This window comes from Lissotriton helveticus, chromosome 10 (genome assembly GCF_964261635.1).
Source record: "Lissotriton helveticus chromosome 10, aLisHel1.1, whole genome shotgun sequence".
In the NCBI taxonomy this organism is placed as follows: domain Eukaryota; kingdom Metazoa; phylum Chordata; class Amphibia; order Caudata; family Salamandridae; genus Lissotriton; species Lissotriton helveticus.
Window position 1 is genome coordinate 256983990 of NC_136071.1, and position 19138 is coordinate 257003127.

The 19138-nt window shown below is 49.4% G+C and overlaps 1 protein-coding gene across 2 annotated transcripts in view; it reads right to left on the reverse strand.

The window, feature by feature from the left end:
* Window positions 1–19138, reverse strand: part of DLEC1 (DLEC1 cilia and flagella associated protein) — a 691969-nt gene that overhangs the window by 84996 nt on the left and 587835 nt on the right. For both annotated transcript variants that reach the window (XM_078665272.1, XM_078665271.1), the window contains one exon: window positions 15760–15913. In XM_078665272.1, the coding sequence (XP_078521398.1) occupies window positions 15760–15913 (154 nt within the window). The remainder of the gene's footprint in view (window positions 1–15759; window positions 15914–19138) is intronic.

Consider the following 19138-nt stretch of genomic DNA (forward strand, 5'->3'; position numbering starts at 1 on the left):
AGTTTTTCAAATTCATACAGCCTTTGATAAACGTTTTCAAATACTCTACGAATATCCTTCTCTTCCGAATACTCTATGCCTGCTTCTTCAATTTGAGTAATAATCGTCTTTGTCTTCGCTTGCCTTAGTCGGAGGGCTAGAGCCTTACCTGCCTGTTCTCCAGTCTCATATCTCTTAGCTCTTGAAGATTGAAACTCCCTGATTGTCTTCTGTGTTATTTCTTTCTGTAAGTCAGCTTTCACAACCATTAAAGCTTTTAAGCTCTCTGCGCTGTCTCTCCCCATCATAATGTCCTTCACATATTGTTCCTCTGCGCTCCCTACTTTCAGCATTAAGTTATCAACTTGTTCTCAATCTTTTTTCCTAAGTCTTGCAGAGCAACTTATTGTTTCTCCTCTTAGAGCAGCCTTAAATGTATCCCACACTATATTCCGGGAAGCACTATATCTATTATTATCAAAGAACTCTGTTACCCATTTTTTAAGATGTTCAGTAAATCTTTTATCCATTAATAATTTTTTTTCAAAAGACCATGGATTTCTTTTTCCTTTCAAGCTGCTCACCTCATATGTTATTAATAGTGGATTGTGGTCCGAGATTACCTTTGGGAGTTTCGTGATATTTACTTTTGACAATTCTGAAGAAGAAATAAGGACATAATCTAATTTTGTATGTTTCTGGGCTGGATTGGAAAAGTATGTGTACCCCGAATGTTGTGGTTGTTTAACTAGCCATATATCCTGTAGTCCATGAGAATTTATAAGAGCATCAACTGAGCGATAAACCTTAGGTTTCCGTCCAGTATATGGTTTTAAGGTCCCCCAATCTGCCGAGATATTAAAATCGGCGGCAACTATTAACGGCTTGTGATCACTATAACTGGTAGATATCATATCACCTGAGCTAACTCGTTCTCCAATTGACCTTGTTAAAAAAAATATAGTCAATGGTCGTTCCCTTGCCCCCCTATAAAGGTCGGTTTGCCACTAAAGTCTTGTTCTATTAGCAAACCTAAGTCTATAAGATCAGTGAGACCTAAAGCTCTCATCAACTGTTTGCCTCTGTCACCTACACCAGCTTAGTGGCTATATTGCACTTACGTCACAAAGGGATTTTTATCTAAATGAGTTGGCCTATCTTGGCATTAAAATCCCCCCTTATACCAGGTTAAAGCTCTGCAACCCCTGAAGGGGCCTAGTTTCTAAAGTGTGCAATACCTTGAATAAGGCAGAGATTTGGCAGCCCAATATGTGTCAACATAAAACACAGTTGCTACTTTGCAATCCAAATATCTTCTGTTTAAAAACGTGCAGTATATAGCTCATTATGGTCAGACAGACACTTAAAGATGGGAGGGATTTTAAATAATACACAGCTGTCGTATAGTCTCTAATATTAACATCCTTTAAATGTGGAAATAAAACAATGTTCCTCAAAATACAGAAAAGGTTACAAAATACCATTAAGTGCAACTTCGATTGTGCAGGCAAGTTATCTTATGGACACGGAACGAGAGTCATAGGGTGTCTAACAGGATCAGGAAAGGCCACCATGTAATGCAAGGTACTAAGTCTCAGCCTGGTTAACAGGACCGGCTGATAATTATTACATATCCATGTAACATATGGTTCCATAACGGGTCCAGAATTCAAGGGGCCGAACAGGTGCACCAAGCTTTTAACCATTTCAGTGCGATCTCTGTTACACCTAGTCCAGCTCCAAAAACGATCTTAAATAGTCTGATCAACAGCTGAAGAAGGGGGTCTTAGGACTACTATAAAGTCAGGAAAACCCAGAAAATTACTCATGTTTTTAATATACATACTCACTCATCCGCACACAGAGAAGTAGGAAATGGAAAGAGATGCACAGTCCAAGAGTATAGGCACTGATATGCTTAAGCACAATGATAAAATGCATGTTTTTATGTGGCCAGGCAGAGGCCACACAGTATGCTCACTACTCCAATTTTCAGAATATTTTATGCAGAATGTAAAGTTACCAGCTGCACCTATAACAACCATTTCGGACCTTATAAGTGTTTAGTTATCCAGCACAATATCCTTGGTGCAACAACATCAAGTGTTGCATGGCTATACATTTATAAGGTCCCAAAGGCGAGACCTATTGACTATGCCAATGCTTGTTTTGAGTGAGTGGCTCGTGCAGGTATGCCACTGTGGGGTGGAGATGCTGCGAGTGCTTTTACAGGAGCCCCTGTGACATTGCGCCTCTTCAAAATGTATCTTGGGTCTAGTGTAATACTTCTAGCCCCTATTCCCTTCTTCTTGCACCCAATGCATCCTTAAATGTTCCATGTACAGCCGGGGTTGACACTCCTATTAACCCTGCCCTCAAGTGACACTTTACCTGTCACAGGTGGTGGTGGTGGTGGTGGTGGATGTGGTGGTGGTGGAGGTGGTGGACGTAGTGGTGGACGCAGTGGTGGTGGTGGATGTGGTGGTGGTGCACGTGGTGGTGGATGTGGTGGTGGTGCATGTGGTGGTGTACGTCGTGGTGGATGTGGTGTGGTGGTGAATGTGATGGTGGACGTGGTGGTGGACATGGTGGTGGTGGACGTGGTGGTGGACATGGTGGTGGACATGGTGGTGGTGGACGTGATGGTGGATGTGGTGGTGGATGTGGTAGTGGACGTGGTGGTGGTGGTGGAAGTGGTGATGGTGTGGGACGTGGTGGTGGACGTGGTGGTGGGCATGGTGGTGGACGTGGTGGTGGTGGATGTGGTGGTGGTGGACGTGGTAGTGGTGGACATGGTGGTGGTGGACATGGTGGTGGTGGACATGGTGGTGGTGGACGTGGTGGTGGACGTGGTTGTGGATGTGATGGAAGTGGTGGAGATGGTGGTGGAGGACGTGGTGGCAGTGGACATGGTGGTGGATGTGGTGGTGGATGCAGTGGTGGTGGACGTAGTGATGGTGGACGTGGTGGGGGTGGACATGGTGGTAGTGGACGTGGTGGTGGTGGATGTGGTGGTGGACGTAGTGGTGGACGTGGTGGTGGATGTGGTGGCGGTGATGGACATGGTGGTGGTAGACATAGTGGTGGTGGAGGTGGACGTGGTTGTGGTGGACGTGGTGGTGATGGTGGCTGTGGTGGACGTGGTGGTGGATGTGGTGGTGGTGGTGGTGGATGTGGTGGTGGTGAACATGGTGGACGTGGTGGTGGACGTGGTAGTAGTGGTGGTGGACTGGGTGGTGGTGTTGACGGTGGACATGGTGGTGTTGGACATGGTGGTGGTGTACGTGGTGGTGGTGGTGGATGTGGTGGTGGACATGGTGGTGGATGTGGTGGTGGTGGACGTGGTGGTGGTGGCCGTGGTGGATGTGGTGGTGCTGGTGGACATGGTAGTGGTGAATGTGGTGGTGGATATGGTGGTAGTGGTGGATGTGGTGGTGGATGGGGTGTACGTGGTGGTGGTGGACGTGGCGGTGGTGTACGTGGTGGTGGAGGACATGGTGGTGGATGTGGTGGTGGTGGACGTGGTGGTAGTGGTGGATGGGGTTGTGGTGGACGTGGTGGTGGTGGACGGGTTGGGGGACGTGGGTATAGATGTGGTGGTGGTTTACGTGGTGGTGGACATGGTGGTGGACGTGGTGGTGGTGGATGTGGTGGACATGGTAGTGTTGGATGTGGTGGTGGTGGACGTGGAGGTGGTGGTGGATGAGGTGGTGGTGGACGTGGTGGTGGTGCTGGTGGTGGACGTGGTGGTGGACATGGATGTTGTGGAGGTGGTGGTGGATGTGGTGGTGGACATGGTGGTGCTGTACGTGGTGGTGGATGTGGTGGTGGATGTGGTGGTGGACGTGGTAGTGGTATGGGACTTGGTGGTGGTGGACGTGGTGGGGTGGTAGACGTGGTGGTGGTGGATGTTGTGGTGGTGGATGTGGTGGTGGTGGACATGGTGGTGGACGTTGTGGTGTTGGTGGACGTGGTGGTGATGGACATGGTGGTGGTGGACGTGGGGGTGTTGATGGTGGATGTGGTGGATGTGGATGTGGAGTTGGTGGACGTGGTGGTGCTGGTGGTGGACATTGTGGTGGTGGTGGACGTGGTGGTGATAGACGTGGTGGTGATGGACGTGGTGGTGGTGATGGATGTGGTGGTGTTGGTGGTGGATGTGGTGGTGGATGTGGTAGTTGTGGTAGACATGGTGGACATGGTGGTGCTGGTGGTGGAGGTGGACGTTGTGGTGGTGGTGGACGTGGTGGTGGATGTGGTGGACATGGTGGTCATGGACGTGGTGGTGCTGGTGGTGGACATGGTGGACGTGGTGGTGGTGGACGTGGTAGTGGATGTAGATGTGGTGGACGTGGTGGTGGACATGGTGGTGATGCACGTGGTGGTGGATGTGGTGGACGTGGTGGTGGTGCTGGTGGTGGACGTGGTGGTGGTGGTGGACGTGGATGTTGTGGAGGTGGTGGTGGATGTGGTGGTGGACATGGTGGTGCTGTACATGGTGGTGGATGTGGTGGTGGACATGGTATTGGTGGGGGATGTTGTGGTGATGGACGTGGTGGTGGATGTGGTGGTGGTGTTGATGGTGGACTTGGTGGACGTGGTGGGGTGGTAGACATGGTGGTGGTGGATGTGGTGGTGGTGGACGTGGACGTGGTGGTGGACATAGTGGTGGTGGGGGTGGACATGGTGGTAGTGGACGAGGTGGTGGTGGATGTGGTGGTGGACGTCCACCACCACACCACCATGTCCATTGACAAAGAGAGAGAACAAAGTTGGGGCCATCACACAGCCCTGGCGAACCCCCCTGTTCACAACCACCCTCTGTGTCACCTGTCCCTGGTCCCCCCATCTGATTTTGGCATAGTTCCCCTCATGAAGTTTCTTAATAAAATCAAGAAGAAAAATGGGGAGACTCAAATCTTGCAGAACCTGCCTAAGTTTATTGCGGGGCACCAGGTCGAAGGCGGTCTTTAGGTCTATAAAGGCCAGATATAAACTGCCTCTCCCGATGGTCACGATTTTTCAGTAAACCGAAAAAAATCTAAATACTTGGTCCATCGTGCCCACCTTCTGCCTGAAGCCCGCTTGGAAGTGTGAGAGAATATTCCCTTCTTCCATCCATGATCCTATCCTAGAGACGATGACCCTGCCAACTACTTTCTGAATTACATCGATTAAAGTAATCGGCCTATAGTTGGCAGGGTACTCTCTCGCACCCTGCTTATTTATCGTTACTACCTCAGCTCCCTCCCACGAATCGGGGGTGGGGTGGCCCCTTGAAATCAGATTCATTAGTAGGGAGATGAAGTTGGCCCAGAGCATAGGATCATATAAGAGTAAATCCCCTGGTAGGCCATCGGGGCCCGCAGCCTTTCCCGGAGCTATGTTCTTAATGGCCAAATGTACCTCTTTGATTAAAAAGGGTTCAGCTGGAACAGGGTGCTCTGGTCCAGAGATTTCATGGCTACTTAGTGGGGATTGAGATTCTCCCACGCCACAGTACAGATTGAGAAGGGGGTGTACCATTGCAGTTCTGTAATGTGGTTTGGGATTGGGTCTGCTCCCCTTCTATTGGCCTTATTGATTAGCTTCCAAAATGAAGTTGGATCTTTCATCTGGGAAGCAGATTTGAGCTCCTGCCAATGCTGTTCCTCCCAGTCACGTTTCGCTAGGGCTATGGCTCTTGAGTACTCCTTTCTGGCTAATCTTACCAATATCAGATCTTTCTTCCGCAGAGCTATAGTTAGGGCCTTCCTCTTTTCTCTGCACACGGCCGTGTACCAATCCGGGATGGACAATTTCTTTTGAAGGCCTGCTATATTCCAGGAGAGGAGCTGGATCACCCTTGGGTTTGCATCTGCCGTCACTACAGTACCTGGGTATCCCATCGGTCCCCCCTCCTCGCCACAAGTCCTTGATACAGTGTTATTTGCACACAGGGTACACCCTTGCTCTTCCCTATCCTGTGGTTCTAATGAGAGATGCAGATGGTGGGCCTCATCTAGTCAATCTACTCTATTTAGACCAGATTCGCCCCGTTCCCTGTCTGTGGACCAGAGTGGTAAACGTCTAATTTGGATGTCAGAATGCTTGGGGGGGAGGTGCGGTACTCAAGGCTTAATAAGTTCTCTGCAATTACTGGGTTGGTTAACTGCAGCTCAATGCAGTCTGTCAGGGAGCTGTACAAGGAGATCGTTTTTACCCTCACCATATCCTCCCTGATGATTGACCTGCAGCCCCTCACATGACGTAGCCAATTAATTGATTTATTGTGAATAGACTCACTACTTTCCTGGCCAAGTTTATTACTATATTCGGGGACCTTGGTCATATAGACTATTATCGATGGATTTCTTGAGGGAGTACTATTCCTTAGCATACCAGGGCCATCCCTCCCACTCTGTCTTTCTCTAACTAGAGGGGGGCTATGTTGCTAAGATGTGGGCCCAAGGGCTTGGCTCTGTCACCCCGAATTTTCGTAATTTCTGCATAAGATCTAATGGGGCCTGATGAAGTGGACGAGCCAAGTGGCCCTTGAGCTATAATCCCCGTCACCATTGATGGCCCCCCTCCTTCCATCGGTTTGGTAGGTGGCGATGCCCTGGTTGCTATACATGCTTTGGTAGATGTTGGGAGCTGAGCATGGGCATCTGTGACCCAAGACAAGTCCACTTTCCGTATTAATTCCTCCATCATCGTTCTTACAGAAGCCAACTCCCTTTCAAGGTTTTCGACTTTCTGCAATAACTCCTTGTTTAAATGGGCACACTTAGCACACACCAAGGGATCATCATTAGGGGCTCTGATTCCTTGTTTCCATACACTGCATCTGTTGCTATAGCCCCTGTCATCCTTTCTAAAGCAGCAAATCTGTTTGAGCATGTAATACCTCTCTCCGTTTGGCCACCACGAGAGACCAATTGATTGGAATGTTCTGCTACCATATTAGGGGCTTCCATCAGAACAGATACCTCTGCAGGCCCTTCTAGTGAGCAATGAACTTCACAAATGGGAAGATTTGATGGTGTTTTCTTATTAAAAATAGCGGGAATCACCCTTTTCCGAGATTGCATTAAGACCTCGGCGAGGGGATCAGTATTCTCCACGGTATTACTACTAGTATTCCCAGCTAAAACATCTTCACACTCGTTAACAATGGCTTTGATTCTTGTAAGCACGCAATTGGTAGCTGCGTGCGCCACCTTTTTTGCCTTTTTCCCTTTTTTAGCTAATAGGATTGGCGCTCCCCCCTCCATAGTTTTCCTTTTACCCATTTTGTTACTACACTTATAGCATCAAACAGATCTTTCACGGTTTATAACCCACAAATATCACCGTCACAGGGGTTGTCCAATTGGTGCTTCAATGTTCCCTTTCAAAAACCCGCAAGCCCCGTCAGCGGCCAAACAGTACCTTATGTCCTTATGTGTCGTGAACCCGATGTTAGAGAGGGGGCCCTGCCCTGCCTCTTCCTGTCGATGACGGGCGAAGACAGGCCCGCCTGGCACGCACCCGCACGCGTTACGCGAAGCGGTAGGCGTAGACAATTAAGTACAGGCAGGTGAAGGGGCGGGAAGAGGCACACAGCTGAAGGCTTTCACGGGGATGCTGGTCCTCGCAGTCCCGTCACGAGAGAAAACACCCAGGGCACCAAAGTCCACAAAGACTGCTGCGAGCAGATCCCGCGGAGCGGGGGGTGCGAGCAGTTTATCTGCTTGCCGGTGAAGGGGCAGGAAGAGGTACACAGCTGAAGGCTTTCACGGGGCTGCTGGTCCTCGCAGTCCCGTCACGAGAGGAAACACCCAGGGCACCAAAGTCCACAAAGACTGCTGAGAGCAGCTCCCGCGGAGCGGTGGCCGCAAGCAGTTTATCTGTTTGACGGTGAAGGGGCGGGAAGAGGCACACAGCTGAAGGCTTTCATGGGGCTGCTGGTCCTCGCAGTCCCGTCACAAGAGGAAACACCCAGGGCACCAAAGTCCACAAAGACTGCTGCGAGCGGCTCCCGCGGAGCGGGGGCCGTGAGCAGTTTATCTGCTTGCTGGTGAAGGGGCGGGAAGAGGCACAATGCTGAAGGCTTTCACGGGGCTGCTGGTCCTTGCAGTCCCGTCACGAGAGGAAACACCCAGGGCACCAAAGTCCACAAAGACTGCTGCGAGTGGCACCGGCAGAAGGCAAAATAAAATTTTGCGCATGTCACGAAAGGCGCACACACTGATGTGGAGCGAGTCGAGAAAGGTGCGCACACTGATATCATGTGTAATCCCCAAGAAACGTCGTACTTTCGCCCAAAAAAGTCCCAAAAAAAAAGTGCCTAGTGTCACGCCGCCAGTGAAGCCTCCAGTCTGCACTTCACATCTTCTGTCCCTTCGGGTGCACATCGGAATCGTATCGATTCCAAAAGGCCCTCGCCAGGCGTGGCCTAAATCTACTGTCTTAGAGAAAAAATGTGTATCATAATATACTAGTGTGAGTAACACAAGACACTCGCTCGAGCAATAAAACCAGGAGCCAAATTAGCTACTCAAAAATGGCTGCTCTGCTCACAGAATTACAGTGATCGAATTTGATCACAGCAGATTGGCAAATGGATCAGTGAGATATGCAAATCATCAACAAAGGCCAGAGATATCGGAGAACCGGATAGAAAAAGACTGCTCAGACAAAACGAAAATCTGGTTATCAGCCAAGATTCATTATGTTTGTGACGAATTATGGCTATATTTTGTATCTTTACAGCCAAGATCAGACCAAGCACGCCTGCAGTTTTATTTATATGTGCACATGCACCTTGAGAAACGTCAAGAATGACCTATGAAATTGGCTGCTTGTGGATTGAGTTGGGAGTCGAGGGGAAATCCAAGTTTAAGTTACCATTTTAAGCCGTTTTGTTTTATGATTTCAGAACCTCGCGTCATGTTCAGATTGTCGTTTTTTCGTATATGAGCCAGAAAGTGTTATACATTTTAAAAAACTGTGCCCAGGACTTCCACTGGAAAACTCCTGGATCACTTATGAATGGGTACTTGAACGCCGTGCATGCTACTATTTTCCCCGATGTCAGTACACCCCCACTTACTCATTCTGTCACACAAGCAGTAGCGGCTGCTCAGAATCGGCAGCGGTAGGGAAATGAGGGGGGAGGAAGGGGGATACAAAAATAAGGACAAAAAATATATATATATATATATATATATATATTAAACTTTACTTACCTGCCGCTTCGGTCGCCCCATTGCTCCTCTCCCAATCCTTAACTCCAGAGCTGGTGCACACTGTTCAGGCTCCCAGATGCAGCTCTTATGTTGGGAATACTGTTCCCATCATGAGAGCAGTGCCAGGATTGGTCTAAGCGGCCAGGTTGGCCGCTCGGATAGTGCCTAGGAGCATGTGGCTTTTCTCCACCCAGCTGTACCGCACAGTAGGCTGGAGAAGAACAAGTTACTTACCTTCGGTAACACTTTTTCTGGTGGATACAGTATCTGCCTGTGGATTCCTCACCTTGTAAAAATATTTCCCCTTGTGTCAGCAACATTCGGAAATTCTTTTTGTAGCTTTGCGCCGACGTGGACGACGTCACAGAGGCACGACACCGCGCGCGACTCCGCTGACGTCACCGACTCCATAATAAGCCCACGCCGGCGTGATGACATCAGTTCCGCCCTTTTTTCCGTGCCTTCGAGGCACACGGACGGACCGACATCAGTAGATATATACACAGTATACAAATGTCAAGATGACACACATAGTGTGAAACAAATGCAGAAAAGCAATTGAAATAAAACTTTTCCTTCAACAATAAAAACACATTAACATCACAGCAACTCAGGTATAGAAGAGTGGACAACGGGGAGGTGGGTGGGTCAGTGAGGAATCCACAGGCAGATACTGTATCCACCAGAAAAAGCGTTACCAAAGGTAAGTAACTTGTTCTTCTGATGGATACATCTGCCAGTGGATTCCTCACCTTGTGAATAGATTCCCACAGCAGTCCCCACTCCCGAAGGAGGGTGGCCACTCCTCTATAACAGAAAGTCCTGAAGGACAGAATGCGCAAAATGGCCGTCCCTCCTCAGCTCGGTATCCAAGCAGTAATGCTTCGCGAAAGTTTGGAGGGAGGCCCAAGTTGCCGCTCTACAAATGTCCTCAACAGGTACACCCCTAGACAAAGCAGATTTTGAAGACTTTGCTCTAGTAGAGTGGGCTCTTATACCCTCTGGAGAATCCTTACCAGCCAGGGCGTAGCAGATCTTGATGCACAGTATTATCCATCTCGAAAATGTGCGCTTGTGCACAGCTCTTCCTTTTCTGCAGCCAGCAAATCCAACAAACAGCTGGTCATCCACTCGATAGTCCTTTGTCCTATCAAGATAAAAGCTCACCGCCCTCTTAGGGTCCAGACGGTGAAGCCGCTCCTCCTCCTTGGAAGGGTGAGGGGGAGGATAGAAGGTAGGAAGGGTAATAGACTGTCCTAGATGGAATGGAGTTACCACCTTAGGCAGAAAAGCAGCCCTGGTCCTAAGAACCATTCGTTCAGCATGAATGGTCAAGAATGGGGGCTTTGAACTAAGAGCTTGAAGCTCACTTACCCTCCGAGGTAATTGCAACTAGGAAAACCGTCTTAAAAGACAACAACCTCAAGGGACAATTATGTAAAGGTTCGAAAGTGGAACCCATTAGAAAAGTAAGCACCAGATTCAAGTCCCATTGAGGCACAATAAAAGGAGTAGGAGGAAATGTATTTGTAAGGCCCTTTAGAAACCTCAAAACAATAGGATATTTAAATAAGGACGGCTGATCCGGCAGGCAGAGAAATGCCGACAAAGCCGAAAGATAACCTTTAACTGTAGCCACAGCAAACCCTTCGGCGCGCTAAAGAAAGAGCAAATAGAAGTATATCTGACAAACAAACCCTCAAAGGGTCAATGGACTTCTCCCCACACCAAGTCACAAATTTAGACCATCTGTATGAATAGATTGACTTGGTAGAGTCACGCCTGGCCGATAGAATGACATCCACCACTTCATGTGGGAGAGAAAAGGAATTCAGGTTGCCCCGTTCAATCTCCAGGCATGAAGGTGTAAGGTCTGGAGGTGGGGGTGTAGAACCTGCCCCTCCATCTGAGAGAGGAGATCTGCCCTGAGAGGGAGACGGAGCGGCGGGCACGAGGAGAGGTGGAGAAGATCTGTGTACCACACCCTTCTTGCCCAATCTGGGGCGATCAATATTACTTCGGCCCTGTCTTGGAGAATCTTCCTCAGAACCCTAGGAATCAAGGGTATGGGAGGAAATGCGTAAAGGAGTTGCGAGTCCCAACTCAACTGAAATGCGTCCCCCAAGGCTCCCTGCATCGGAAACTGGAGGCTGCAGAATGACGGGCAGTGAGCATTCTTGTGAGTGGCGAACAGGTCCACCGGAGAAGTCCCCCACGTCCGAAAGACGTGACAAACTACCTCTGGATGAAGCCTCCACTCGTGGTCGGCTGAGAACTGCCGACTGAGACTGTCTGTACGCACGTTCAGAACTCCGGCCAGATGATTTGCCATCAGACAAATCTGATGATCCTGAACCCAGGACCAGAGACGCAGAGCCTCTCTGCAGAGACACTGCGACCCTACTCCTCCCTGCTTGTTGACATACCACATCGCGGTGGTGTTGTCCGTCAGGACAACACCGACCGCCCGCGTAGAAAAGGGAGGAAGGCCTTGAGCGCCAGAAGTATCACCCGCAATTCCAGAAGGTTGATGTGAAGCAACCTTTCCTCTGGAGACCATAGACCCTTGATCTCCAGATCCCCCAGATGAGCACCCCACCCTAGAGTGGATGCATTCGTTATCACTGTGGCCACCGCTGGAGTAAGTTGGAAAGGCTTTCCTTGAGACAGATTGCCCTCCACACTCCACCAAGACAGATCTGCTGCAGTTTCTCTGGAGATCCTGATGGACTCCCTGAGATCTTCGTTGTGTTGATACCACTGCCTGCGGAGGCACCACTGGAGTGCCCTCATATGCCAGCGTGCATGGTTGACCAACAGAATGCAGGAAGCCATCAGACCGAGCAGATGAAGGACCTTCAGGACTGGAACGACCGCTCCATTGTGAAATAAAGGAATCATTTCCTGTATGTCGTGAATCCTTTGAGGTGGAGGGAATGCCCGACATACAGTTGTATCCAGTACTGCACCTATGAACAGGTTGCGCTGGGAGGGCACCAGGTGAGATTTGGGTACATTTATTGAAAAACCCAACCTGTACAACAACTGAGTTGTGACTTGCAGATGATGGAGCACTTTCTCCGGAGATTCTGCTTTGATCAGCCAATCGTCCAGATAAGGGAATACCGGAACCCCTGACCTTCTGAGATGTGCTGCCATCACCTTGGTGAAGACTCGAGGCGCAGTAGTAAGACCAAACGGAAGGACCGCAAACTGGTAGTGCTGCGATCCCACCGTAAAACGGAGATACTACCTGTGCGACTTCAGAATGGGGATGTGGAAATATGCATCATGCAAGTCGATCAACACCATCCAGTCTTCTTCCAGCAGCGCTTGAAGAACCTGCGCAAGGGTGAGCATCTTGAACTTCTCCTACTTCAGGTAAAGGTTCAAGATCCTGAGATCCAGGATTGGACGAAGTCTGCCATCCTTCTTGGGGATCAGGAAATACCGGGAGTAGCACCCCTGACCCCTCTCCTGCTCTGGAACCACCTCTATCGCATCCTTTCTGAACAGAGCCAGGACTTCTTCCTGCAAGAGCAGCAGGTGGTCCTCTGCACAAAATCCTTGGCAAGGAGGGTAATTGGGGGGAAATTCCCGAAAGGGAAGAGCATACCCATTCTCCACGAGATTGAGAACCCAAAGATCCGATGTAATCAATTCCCAATCTCGTAGAAAATGGGTAAGCCGGCCCCCCACTGGGCCCACATGATCTGGAATGGTGGATCTAGGGCTGCTTTGCTGTGGTGGCAGGGGGTTGGGGAGAGGTAGAGGAGGAGGAGGAAGCCTGACGACCTCTAGGACGAGCTCTTTGACTGCCTCTGTACGACTTGTACAGCGTATTTTGCTGCTGCTGCTGTTGCGGCTGCTTGTAGGTCCGAAAGGAAGACTTGCCAAATCCTCTGAACCTCTTCCCGGCAGTACCTCTGGACTGTAGGCCCAAAGATCTTGCTGTCGCTCTGCTGTCCTTGAACCTTTCTAAAGCAGCATCAGCCTTCTTTCTAAACAAACCTGACCCATCAAAGGGCAAATCCATCAAGGCAGCCTGGACATCCGCAGAGAATTCAGAGGATTTAAGCCATGCCGCTCTTCTTGTGGCCACTTAAGAACCCATCACTCTTGCCACCGAGTCAGCAGTGTCCAGCCCACTCTGAATGACCTGTCTAGCAGCAGCCTGAGTGTCAGTAATCACCTCTTGAAAATCCTTCCTATCCTCCTCAGGAAGCTTTGGAACCAGCTGTTTGACTGAATCCATCAATGCATGGATATAGCATTCCATAAGACAAGTAGCATTAGTCAATTTGAGCGCCATGCTTGCAGAGGAAAATACTTTTTTCGCAGCCTGGTCCTGCTTCTTCGATTCCTTATCCCCAGGAACCTGTGGAAAAGCGCCCGCAGATGTTTTCGAGCAAGCCGCCTGCACAACCAAGCTCTCTGGAAAGGGGTGCGTGGATAAAATGTCCGGGTCACCAGGCGCCACCCTGTCCCTTCTCGCAACCGCCCTCGAAACAGCAGGGGCTGTAAACGGTCTTTTCCAAACCTCAGATATAGGCTCCACCAAAGCATCATTGAAAGGGAGCATAGGCTCAACCACAGAGATAGGTGAATGAAGGACCTCTGTCAGTATATTAGCTTTATACTCTGCAGTAGGAAGTGTTATATTCAACAAGTCTGCAGCCTTCCTTATAACCACATGATAAGGTGTCACATCCTTAGAAGGGGCGTCAGAAACAGAGGCCAAATCCCAATCAGGAGACAGCTCAAGACCACTAGCCTCTCTCAGATCGTCGAAAAGATCGTCTGAATCCTGCAGCTCACCCTCTTCCATTTCTGCATCATGGTACCTCTGCTCTTCCAGAAGTCTCTGTGCCTCACGCCTCGACCTCTCCTTCAGGAATAAAGTCGCGGATCGGGAATCCGAAGCCGGAGGACCAGACCACTGAACATGAGGTCGGATCGGATTCGGCATCGGTGTCGAGGGTGTCAGTGTCGGAGGTCTTGGCGTCGAAGGCTTCGGCGGCGCCGAGAAAAGCCAAGGCGGCGTCGGAGCCGGCATGAATGGCATAAAAGGCGCAGGAGCGTAAGTCTGGGGGATACCCAGATTGTATGCTAATGGACCCGTGGGACCAACCGGTGCACCAGAGGGGTACATAGCCCTTGAATACACTCCATACATAGCATTCAGGAACTGAGTAGGGTCCTGACCTGGAGCCGGAAAAGCTGGATAAGAGCCCACAGGATGCTCTCAAGGGACCTCTACCTCAGGTTGGTGCACCGGGGTCGACAAACCTGCAGGCAACGGAACCTTCTTTTCTCCTTCTTCCTCTTCTTCTCCCTCACCCTCCTGGTCAGAAGAATGAGTCGGAGCCGGAGAAGGATTCGTCAACAGCTTCAGTGAATGAACAGGCGTATTCACAGGCGAAGCCTCACCCTCAGAGACTTGAACCTCCGGAGTCGGGAGTCTCCACATCCTTGCGAAGCAACTTCACCTGCGACTTCGGTCTCGAGCTCGAGTCCTTCCCAGAGTGATGGCGAGACTTATGAGATCTCTTCTTGTGCTTCTTCCTCGACGACCTCGAAGCATGCGCTGAAGATGACCTCGAGTGCGACTTCGAGCGAGACCATGACCTCAACCGTCGAGTCCGTGACCTCAACCTCTTCTTGTCCTTCCTGCTCTTCAACGTGGCAACAAGGAACTTTGCCTCCCTCTCACGGAGAGCCTTGGGATTCATCTTCTTACAGGAAGACCATTCCTCGACGTCATGGTCCGAACTCAAACACCAAACGCAGCACTCGTGCGGATCCGTAATTGACATCATCTTGCCGCACTCTCCGCACGGCTTGAATCCAGTCTTCTTCGTGGACATCTTAACACAAAGAAGCAAGAGGACACCGAAAAGAAACAAAAAGTAACAAAGTTACTAACAGCTACAGAGGATCCCTCGAAACCGTTAGCGCCGACGACGCGGAAAAAAGGGAACTGATGTCATCACGCCAGCGTGGGCCTATTATGGAGTCGATGACGTCAGCGGAGTCGCGCGCGGTGTCGTGCCTCTGTGACGTCGTCCACGTCGGCGCGAAGCTACAAAAAGAATTTCTCAATATTCCTGACGCAAGGGGATATTCACAAGGTGAGGAATCCACTGGCAGCTGTATCCATCAGAAATGCTAAGTTCGCCTTGACGGTTTGGCCGACCTAAGGTGGCCGGCCAAACCATTGTGCGCACTTAGTAGTGCCCATCACCCGCCTCCCCACTGGTACACATAGAGTGCAAGGCCGGCCCTCGCTGGCAGCTTGCAGGTAAGAAGAAAAATAAAATGATATAAAATTGGTTTATTATCATTTTATCTTTCCTCTGTTTAAATATGCTGCCACCTACTGGGACGACGATCCTCTGCCATAACGGAGGAGCCGCCCCTGCACATAAGCATGCAAATATATAAAAGTGTACGAAAAACTCAATGTATTCAACAGTCTACATTAAATCTCACCTGCCCTTTTTACAATGTTTCAAAAACAACGTCATGAAAACATGATGGAAGGAACATGATAGTACAACTGCCTTACCTATCAAGGCAGTCCAGTAACTTTTAGAGCCACTCCTGTTCAGCAGGAAGACTTCCTGTGTGCGGGTCTGTCCGACAAAACAGGTACCAAAATCGACGGTGTCGCGAGAAAGCTGCAGAACTGGCACGGAAAGATATGCGCAGAGCGGCAACTGCTGCAGAGGTGAACATTGAAAGAGAAAGATGACCACTAGTAACAGGCCAATGCAAACGAGCTCTTAAATCCTTAATGATACCCACAACCATGCTTTGGAACCCCAGTGAAACCATATTTACAGTATACAAGGTGGAAAATATACAAGCAACTGCCCTACTGCTTTTAAACAGGGATGTTTAGCAAAAACAAACATCTTCCCATAATCCTTATTTTATATTTTAAAATCATTATTAGAACAAGCAACATGCCCTATGATCTAGCTTTAATTCTACATTCTTTGCTGCCATGATATATATTTTATCACAAGTTTATCAAAAATACCCATATTCAATATTAAAAACTAGAACAAAATATCACCGTATACATATAGCCAGTGCAAATAATCCCTAACATTAACGCCACATTTAAACCTAGCTTTTCATAAATACAATCGTTTATCCTTATTACATAAATCAATTATATTTCTTTACATACTTTTAAAGGTAATAGTGCTCATTAATCCTCTAAGCAAATTTACACAATACTTTTGGCTCAAGCATTCTTGATCATTCAGCTCTAAATGCATATATGTCCATAAAATGTTTAAAACTATTGAAGTTTTGGCTAGTTGGCATATAAAGATAGCGCTTGCAGCTTCCTGCAATCACCAACACACACAAGTGGGCAAGTGGAATAACATACACCGTCTCCTATTTTCCTCATGCCTTTAAAACCACAGGTAAGTGGACAATTCATAACAGCTACAGACTACCCTGCATGTACAAAACCATTTTATGGTCAGTAAGGTTCAGAATTGGAAAATCAGAGCCTTTACAACTGCAATATTGCATTATTTTTATACACCAAACCCAAATACCGATTCGGTAATGGGTTACCGAATCTTACTAAATCGCTAATTGGGTTTGGGAATAAATACAGATTCGGTATTTGGAAGGGGCATGTTAAGGGCCTCCCTTAAAGATACCAAATCTTTAAGCTATGTATTCATTTTTTGCAGCCCAAACATTAATATTTTACCACCTCCTCAAAGGGGGTGGTAAGCCATTCGGAATTGGAATGGGATCTCCATGGGACACCTTCTCCTTTGTGAAGGTTTACAAAAACATTTCCTTTAAGAAAAATGGGATGCATATATAAAAAAAAAAAAAGATTGCTTTATTTAAAAGCAATCGCAAACATGGTGGTCTGCTGACCCCAGCAGGCTACCATGATGGTCGTTGCAGCCAATCGTACTGAGCCTCGATTTAAGACCTACCTCATGCATATTGATGAGGTAGGTCGAATTGCAAGCCACTATTAATCGATTTTTTTTAGAACAAACCCATATGTCAGTTCTCAAAAACCAATGGATTTGTTAGAAGTGCACAAATTGTACCTACTTCTAACAAATTTAATTTTTTCCATTCTGTTGGACTTGGCCCTTTGTGCAGGTTCACCCCTAAACTTTTTGCATTTCTCCCAGCCTTTTTCTCTGTGTAGTGGTAGTGGTTTTAGGCCTCTGGGCACTTTAGCACTGTGGTCCAGTGTAAAGTGCATGCGCTCTGAGGTACATTCAGTGAGAGGGGCTTGCCCTCCCAAAGGAATGCATGTGGGATTCCCTGCTCAGTGTGTATCAGTGGTAATTCCTGTTATGAGAGTAGCAGTATGGTCAAGTCTGGTATGTATGAAATTATGAGAATAAATGCTACGCAATGGTGTGTGCAGATTTATTATGACTATGTGAGAAATGCCACTTTTAGAAGTTGGCATTTCTGTGTGCTATGTGTCTGCCTGCCTGATGTGAATTGCATGTCTGATTTTGGAGGGACAGGGCAGGCTGAGCCAGAAGTGGGTTGAATAGAGAGATCTGCAGTTGGAGTATGGGAGAGGTGACCCTTTGATCTGAGCAGGGCTGTGCCTGGCAAGGTGAATGATGGCTCCACCTCCCACTGTGCGTCTGATGGCAGACCCCCTTATCCTCAAAGGCAGGATGTAGCCTTGTAAACAAAGTGCTCCAGGACCACACCGAACTGGTTCTGGCTGGGCTCAGTGACTTGTGACTTTTGAGAACAAAGACTTTTGGTGGTATAAGTAAAGGGGCTGTGACCCGATGAATTTGTTCAGTTCGTGTTCCTGAATCCAGCAAGGGCGTGCTGCTGCTGGGGCCAAGGGGGGGCTGCCATGAGGGCTTGCCTCCCTGGGCCCTGCATTGCCCCTTGATCCCTAAGGGAACTTGTTGCTTGAATCTTTTGTTGCTGGTGATCCTCCAGGACCTTGGAGGAGCTTATGCTGCATTCTGCGCCCTGGGAACGTTTTATTTTCATTTCCCCAGGAAGAGGAGCGTGGGCTGCGCTGCACGGCGCTGCCCGCCTCTTTAGGGGGAATCCCCACTAGAGGGATTCCCCAGTGATGCTGCCGGGAGCGGGTGCCCACCCCGCATTTGTGTACACCGAGCAGGAGCCCAACCCGCTTATTGATCTTCATTGCGGGTGTCCACCCCGCTTTATGGAGCCCGTGGTAGCGGGAGCCCACCCCACTTTATATTTTGAGTTACGAGGGAGCCTACCCCTCATCACCGCCGCAACCCGAGGGAAATCACCGCCGCGGCCCGAGCCGCAAACAGGAAGTCAGGCACGTCTGCCTGGGACAGGGGCGGGGCCTGCAGCGGATGTCCGTGAGCTCGGCTGCGGGCGGAAAGGAGGGCGGGAGCCTATCCTGCCTCCATGAGCACCGATGCCAAGTCCCAGGTCCCAGGAGGGGGTTGGGTGAATAGGAAAGGCAGCAGAGGCCGCCGATGGCAGCGCGGGGCTCCCATGAGTGAAGGGAAGCCCAGCATGAAGGAGTCCAGGCGAGGCTCTCATGAGAGAGAGAGCCCGGCGGTGTGGTGACTATGGCGCCGGGGGCCGGAGGCACATTGCAGGTGCCTGCCCCTCCCGCCGCATTTAGAGAGCTAGAGCCCCGAGGAGTGGGGTTTCCCCTGTGCATGCCACCCGACCGGAAAAGCAGAGTCTGGTGAGTGGAGCCTGGTTGGGAGGAGGGGGGGAGTGTGTATGTAGAGGCACGTTATCGGTGCCTACCCCCCAGAGCTATTCCTCTGAGGCACGGAGGTGACAGTGGCTAGTTTCCCTGAGCTGACTCGCTGTTGTGGGCCGCTCAAACGTCAGACATATTTGTTTCCAGAGCCCATGGGGCTCCAACGTTAGGTATTTTTAGTTTAGCGGCCTGTGTGGCTCCAACGACTGGC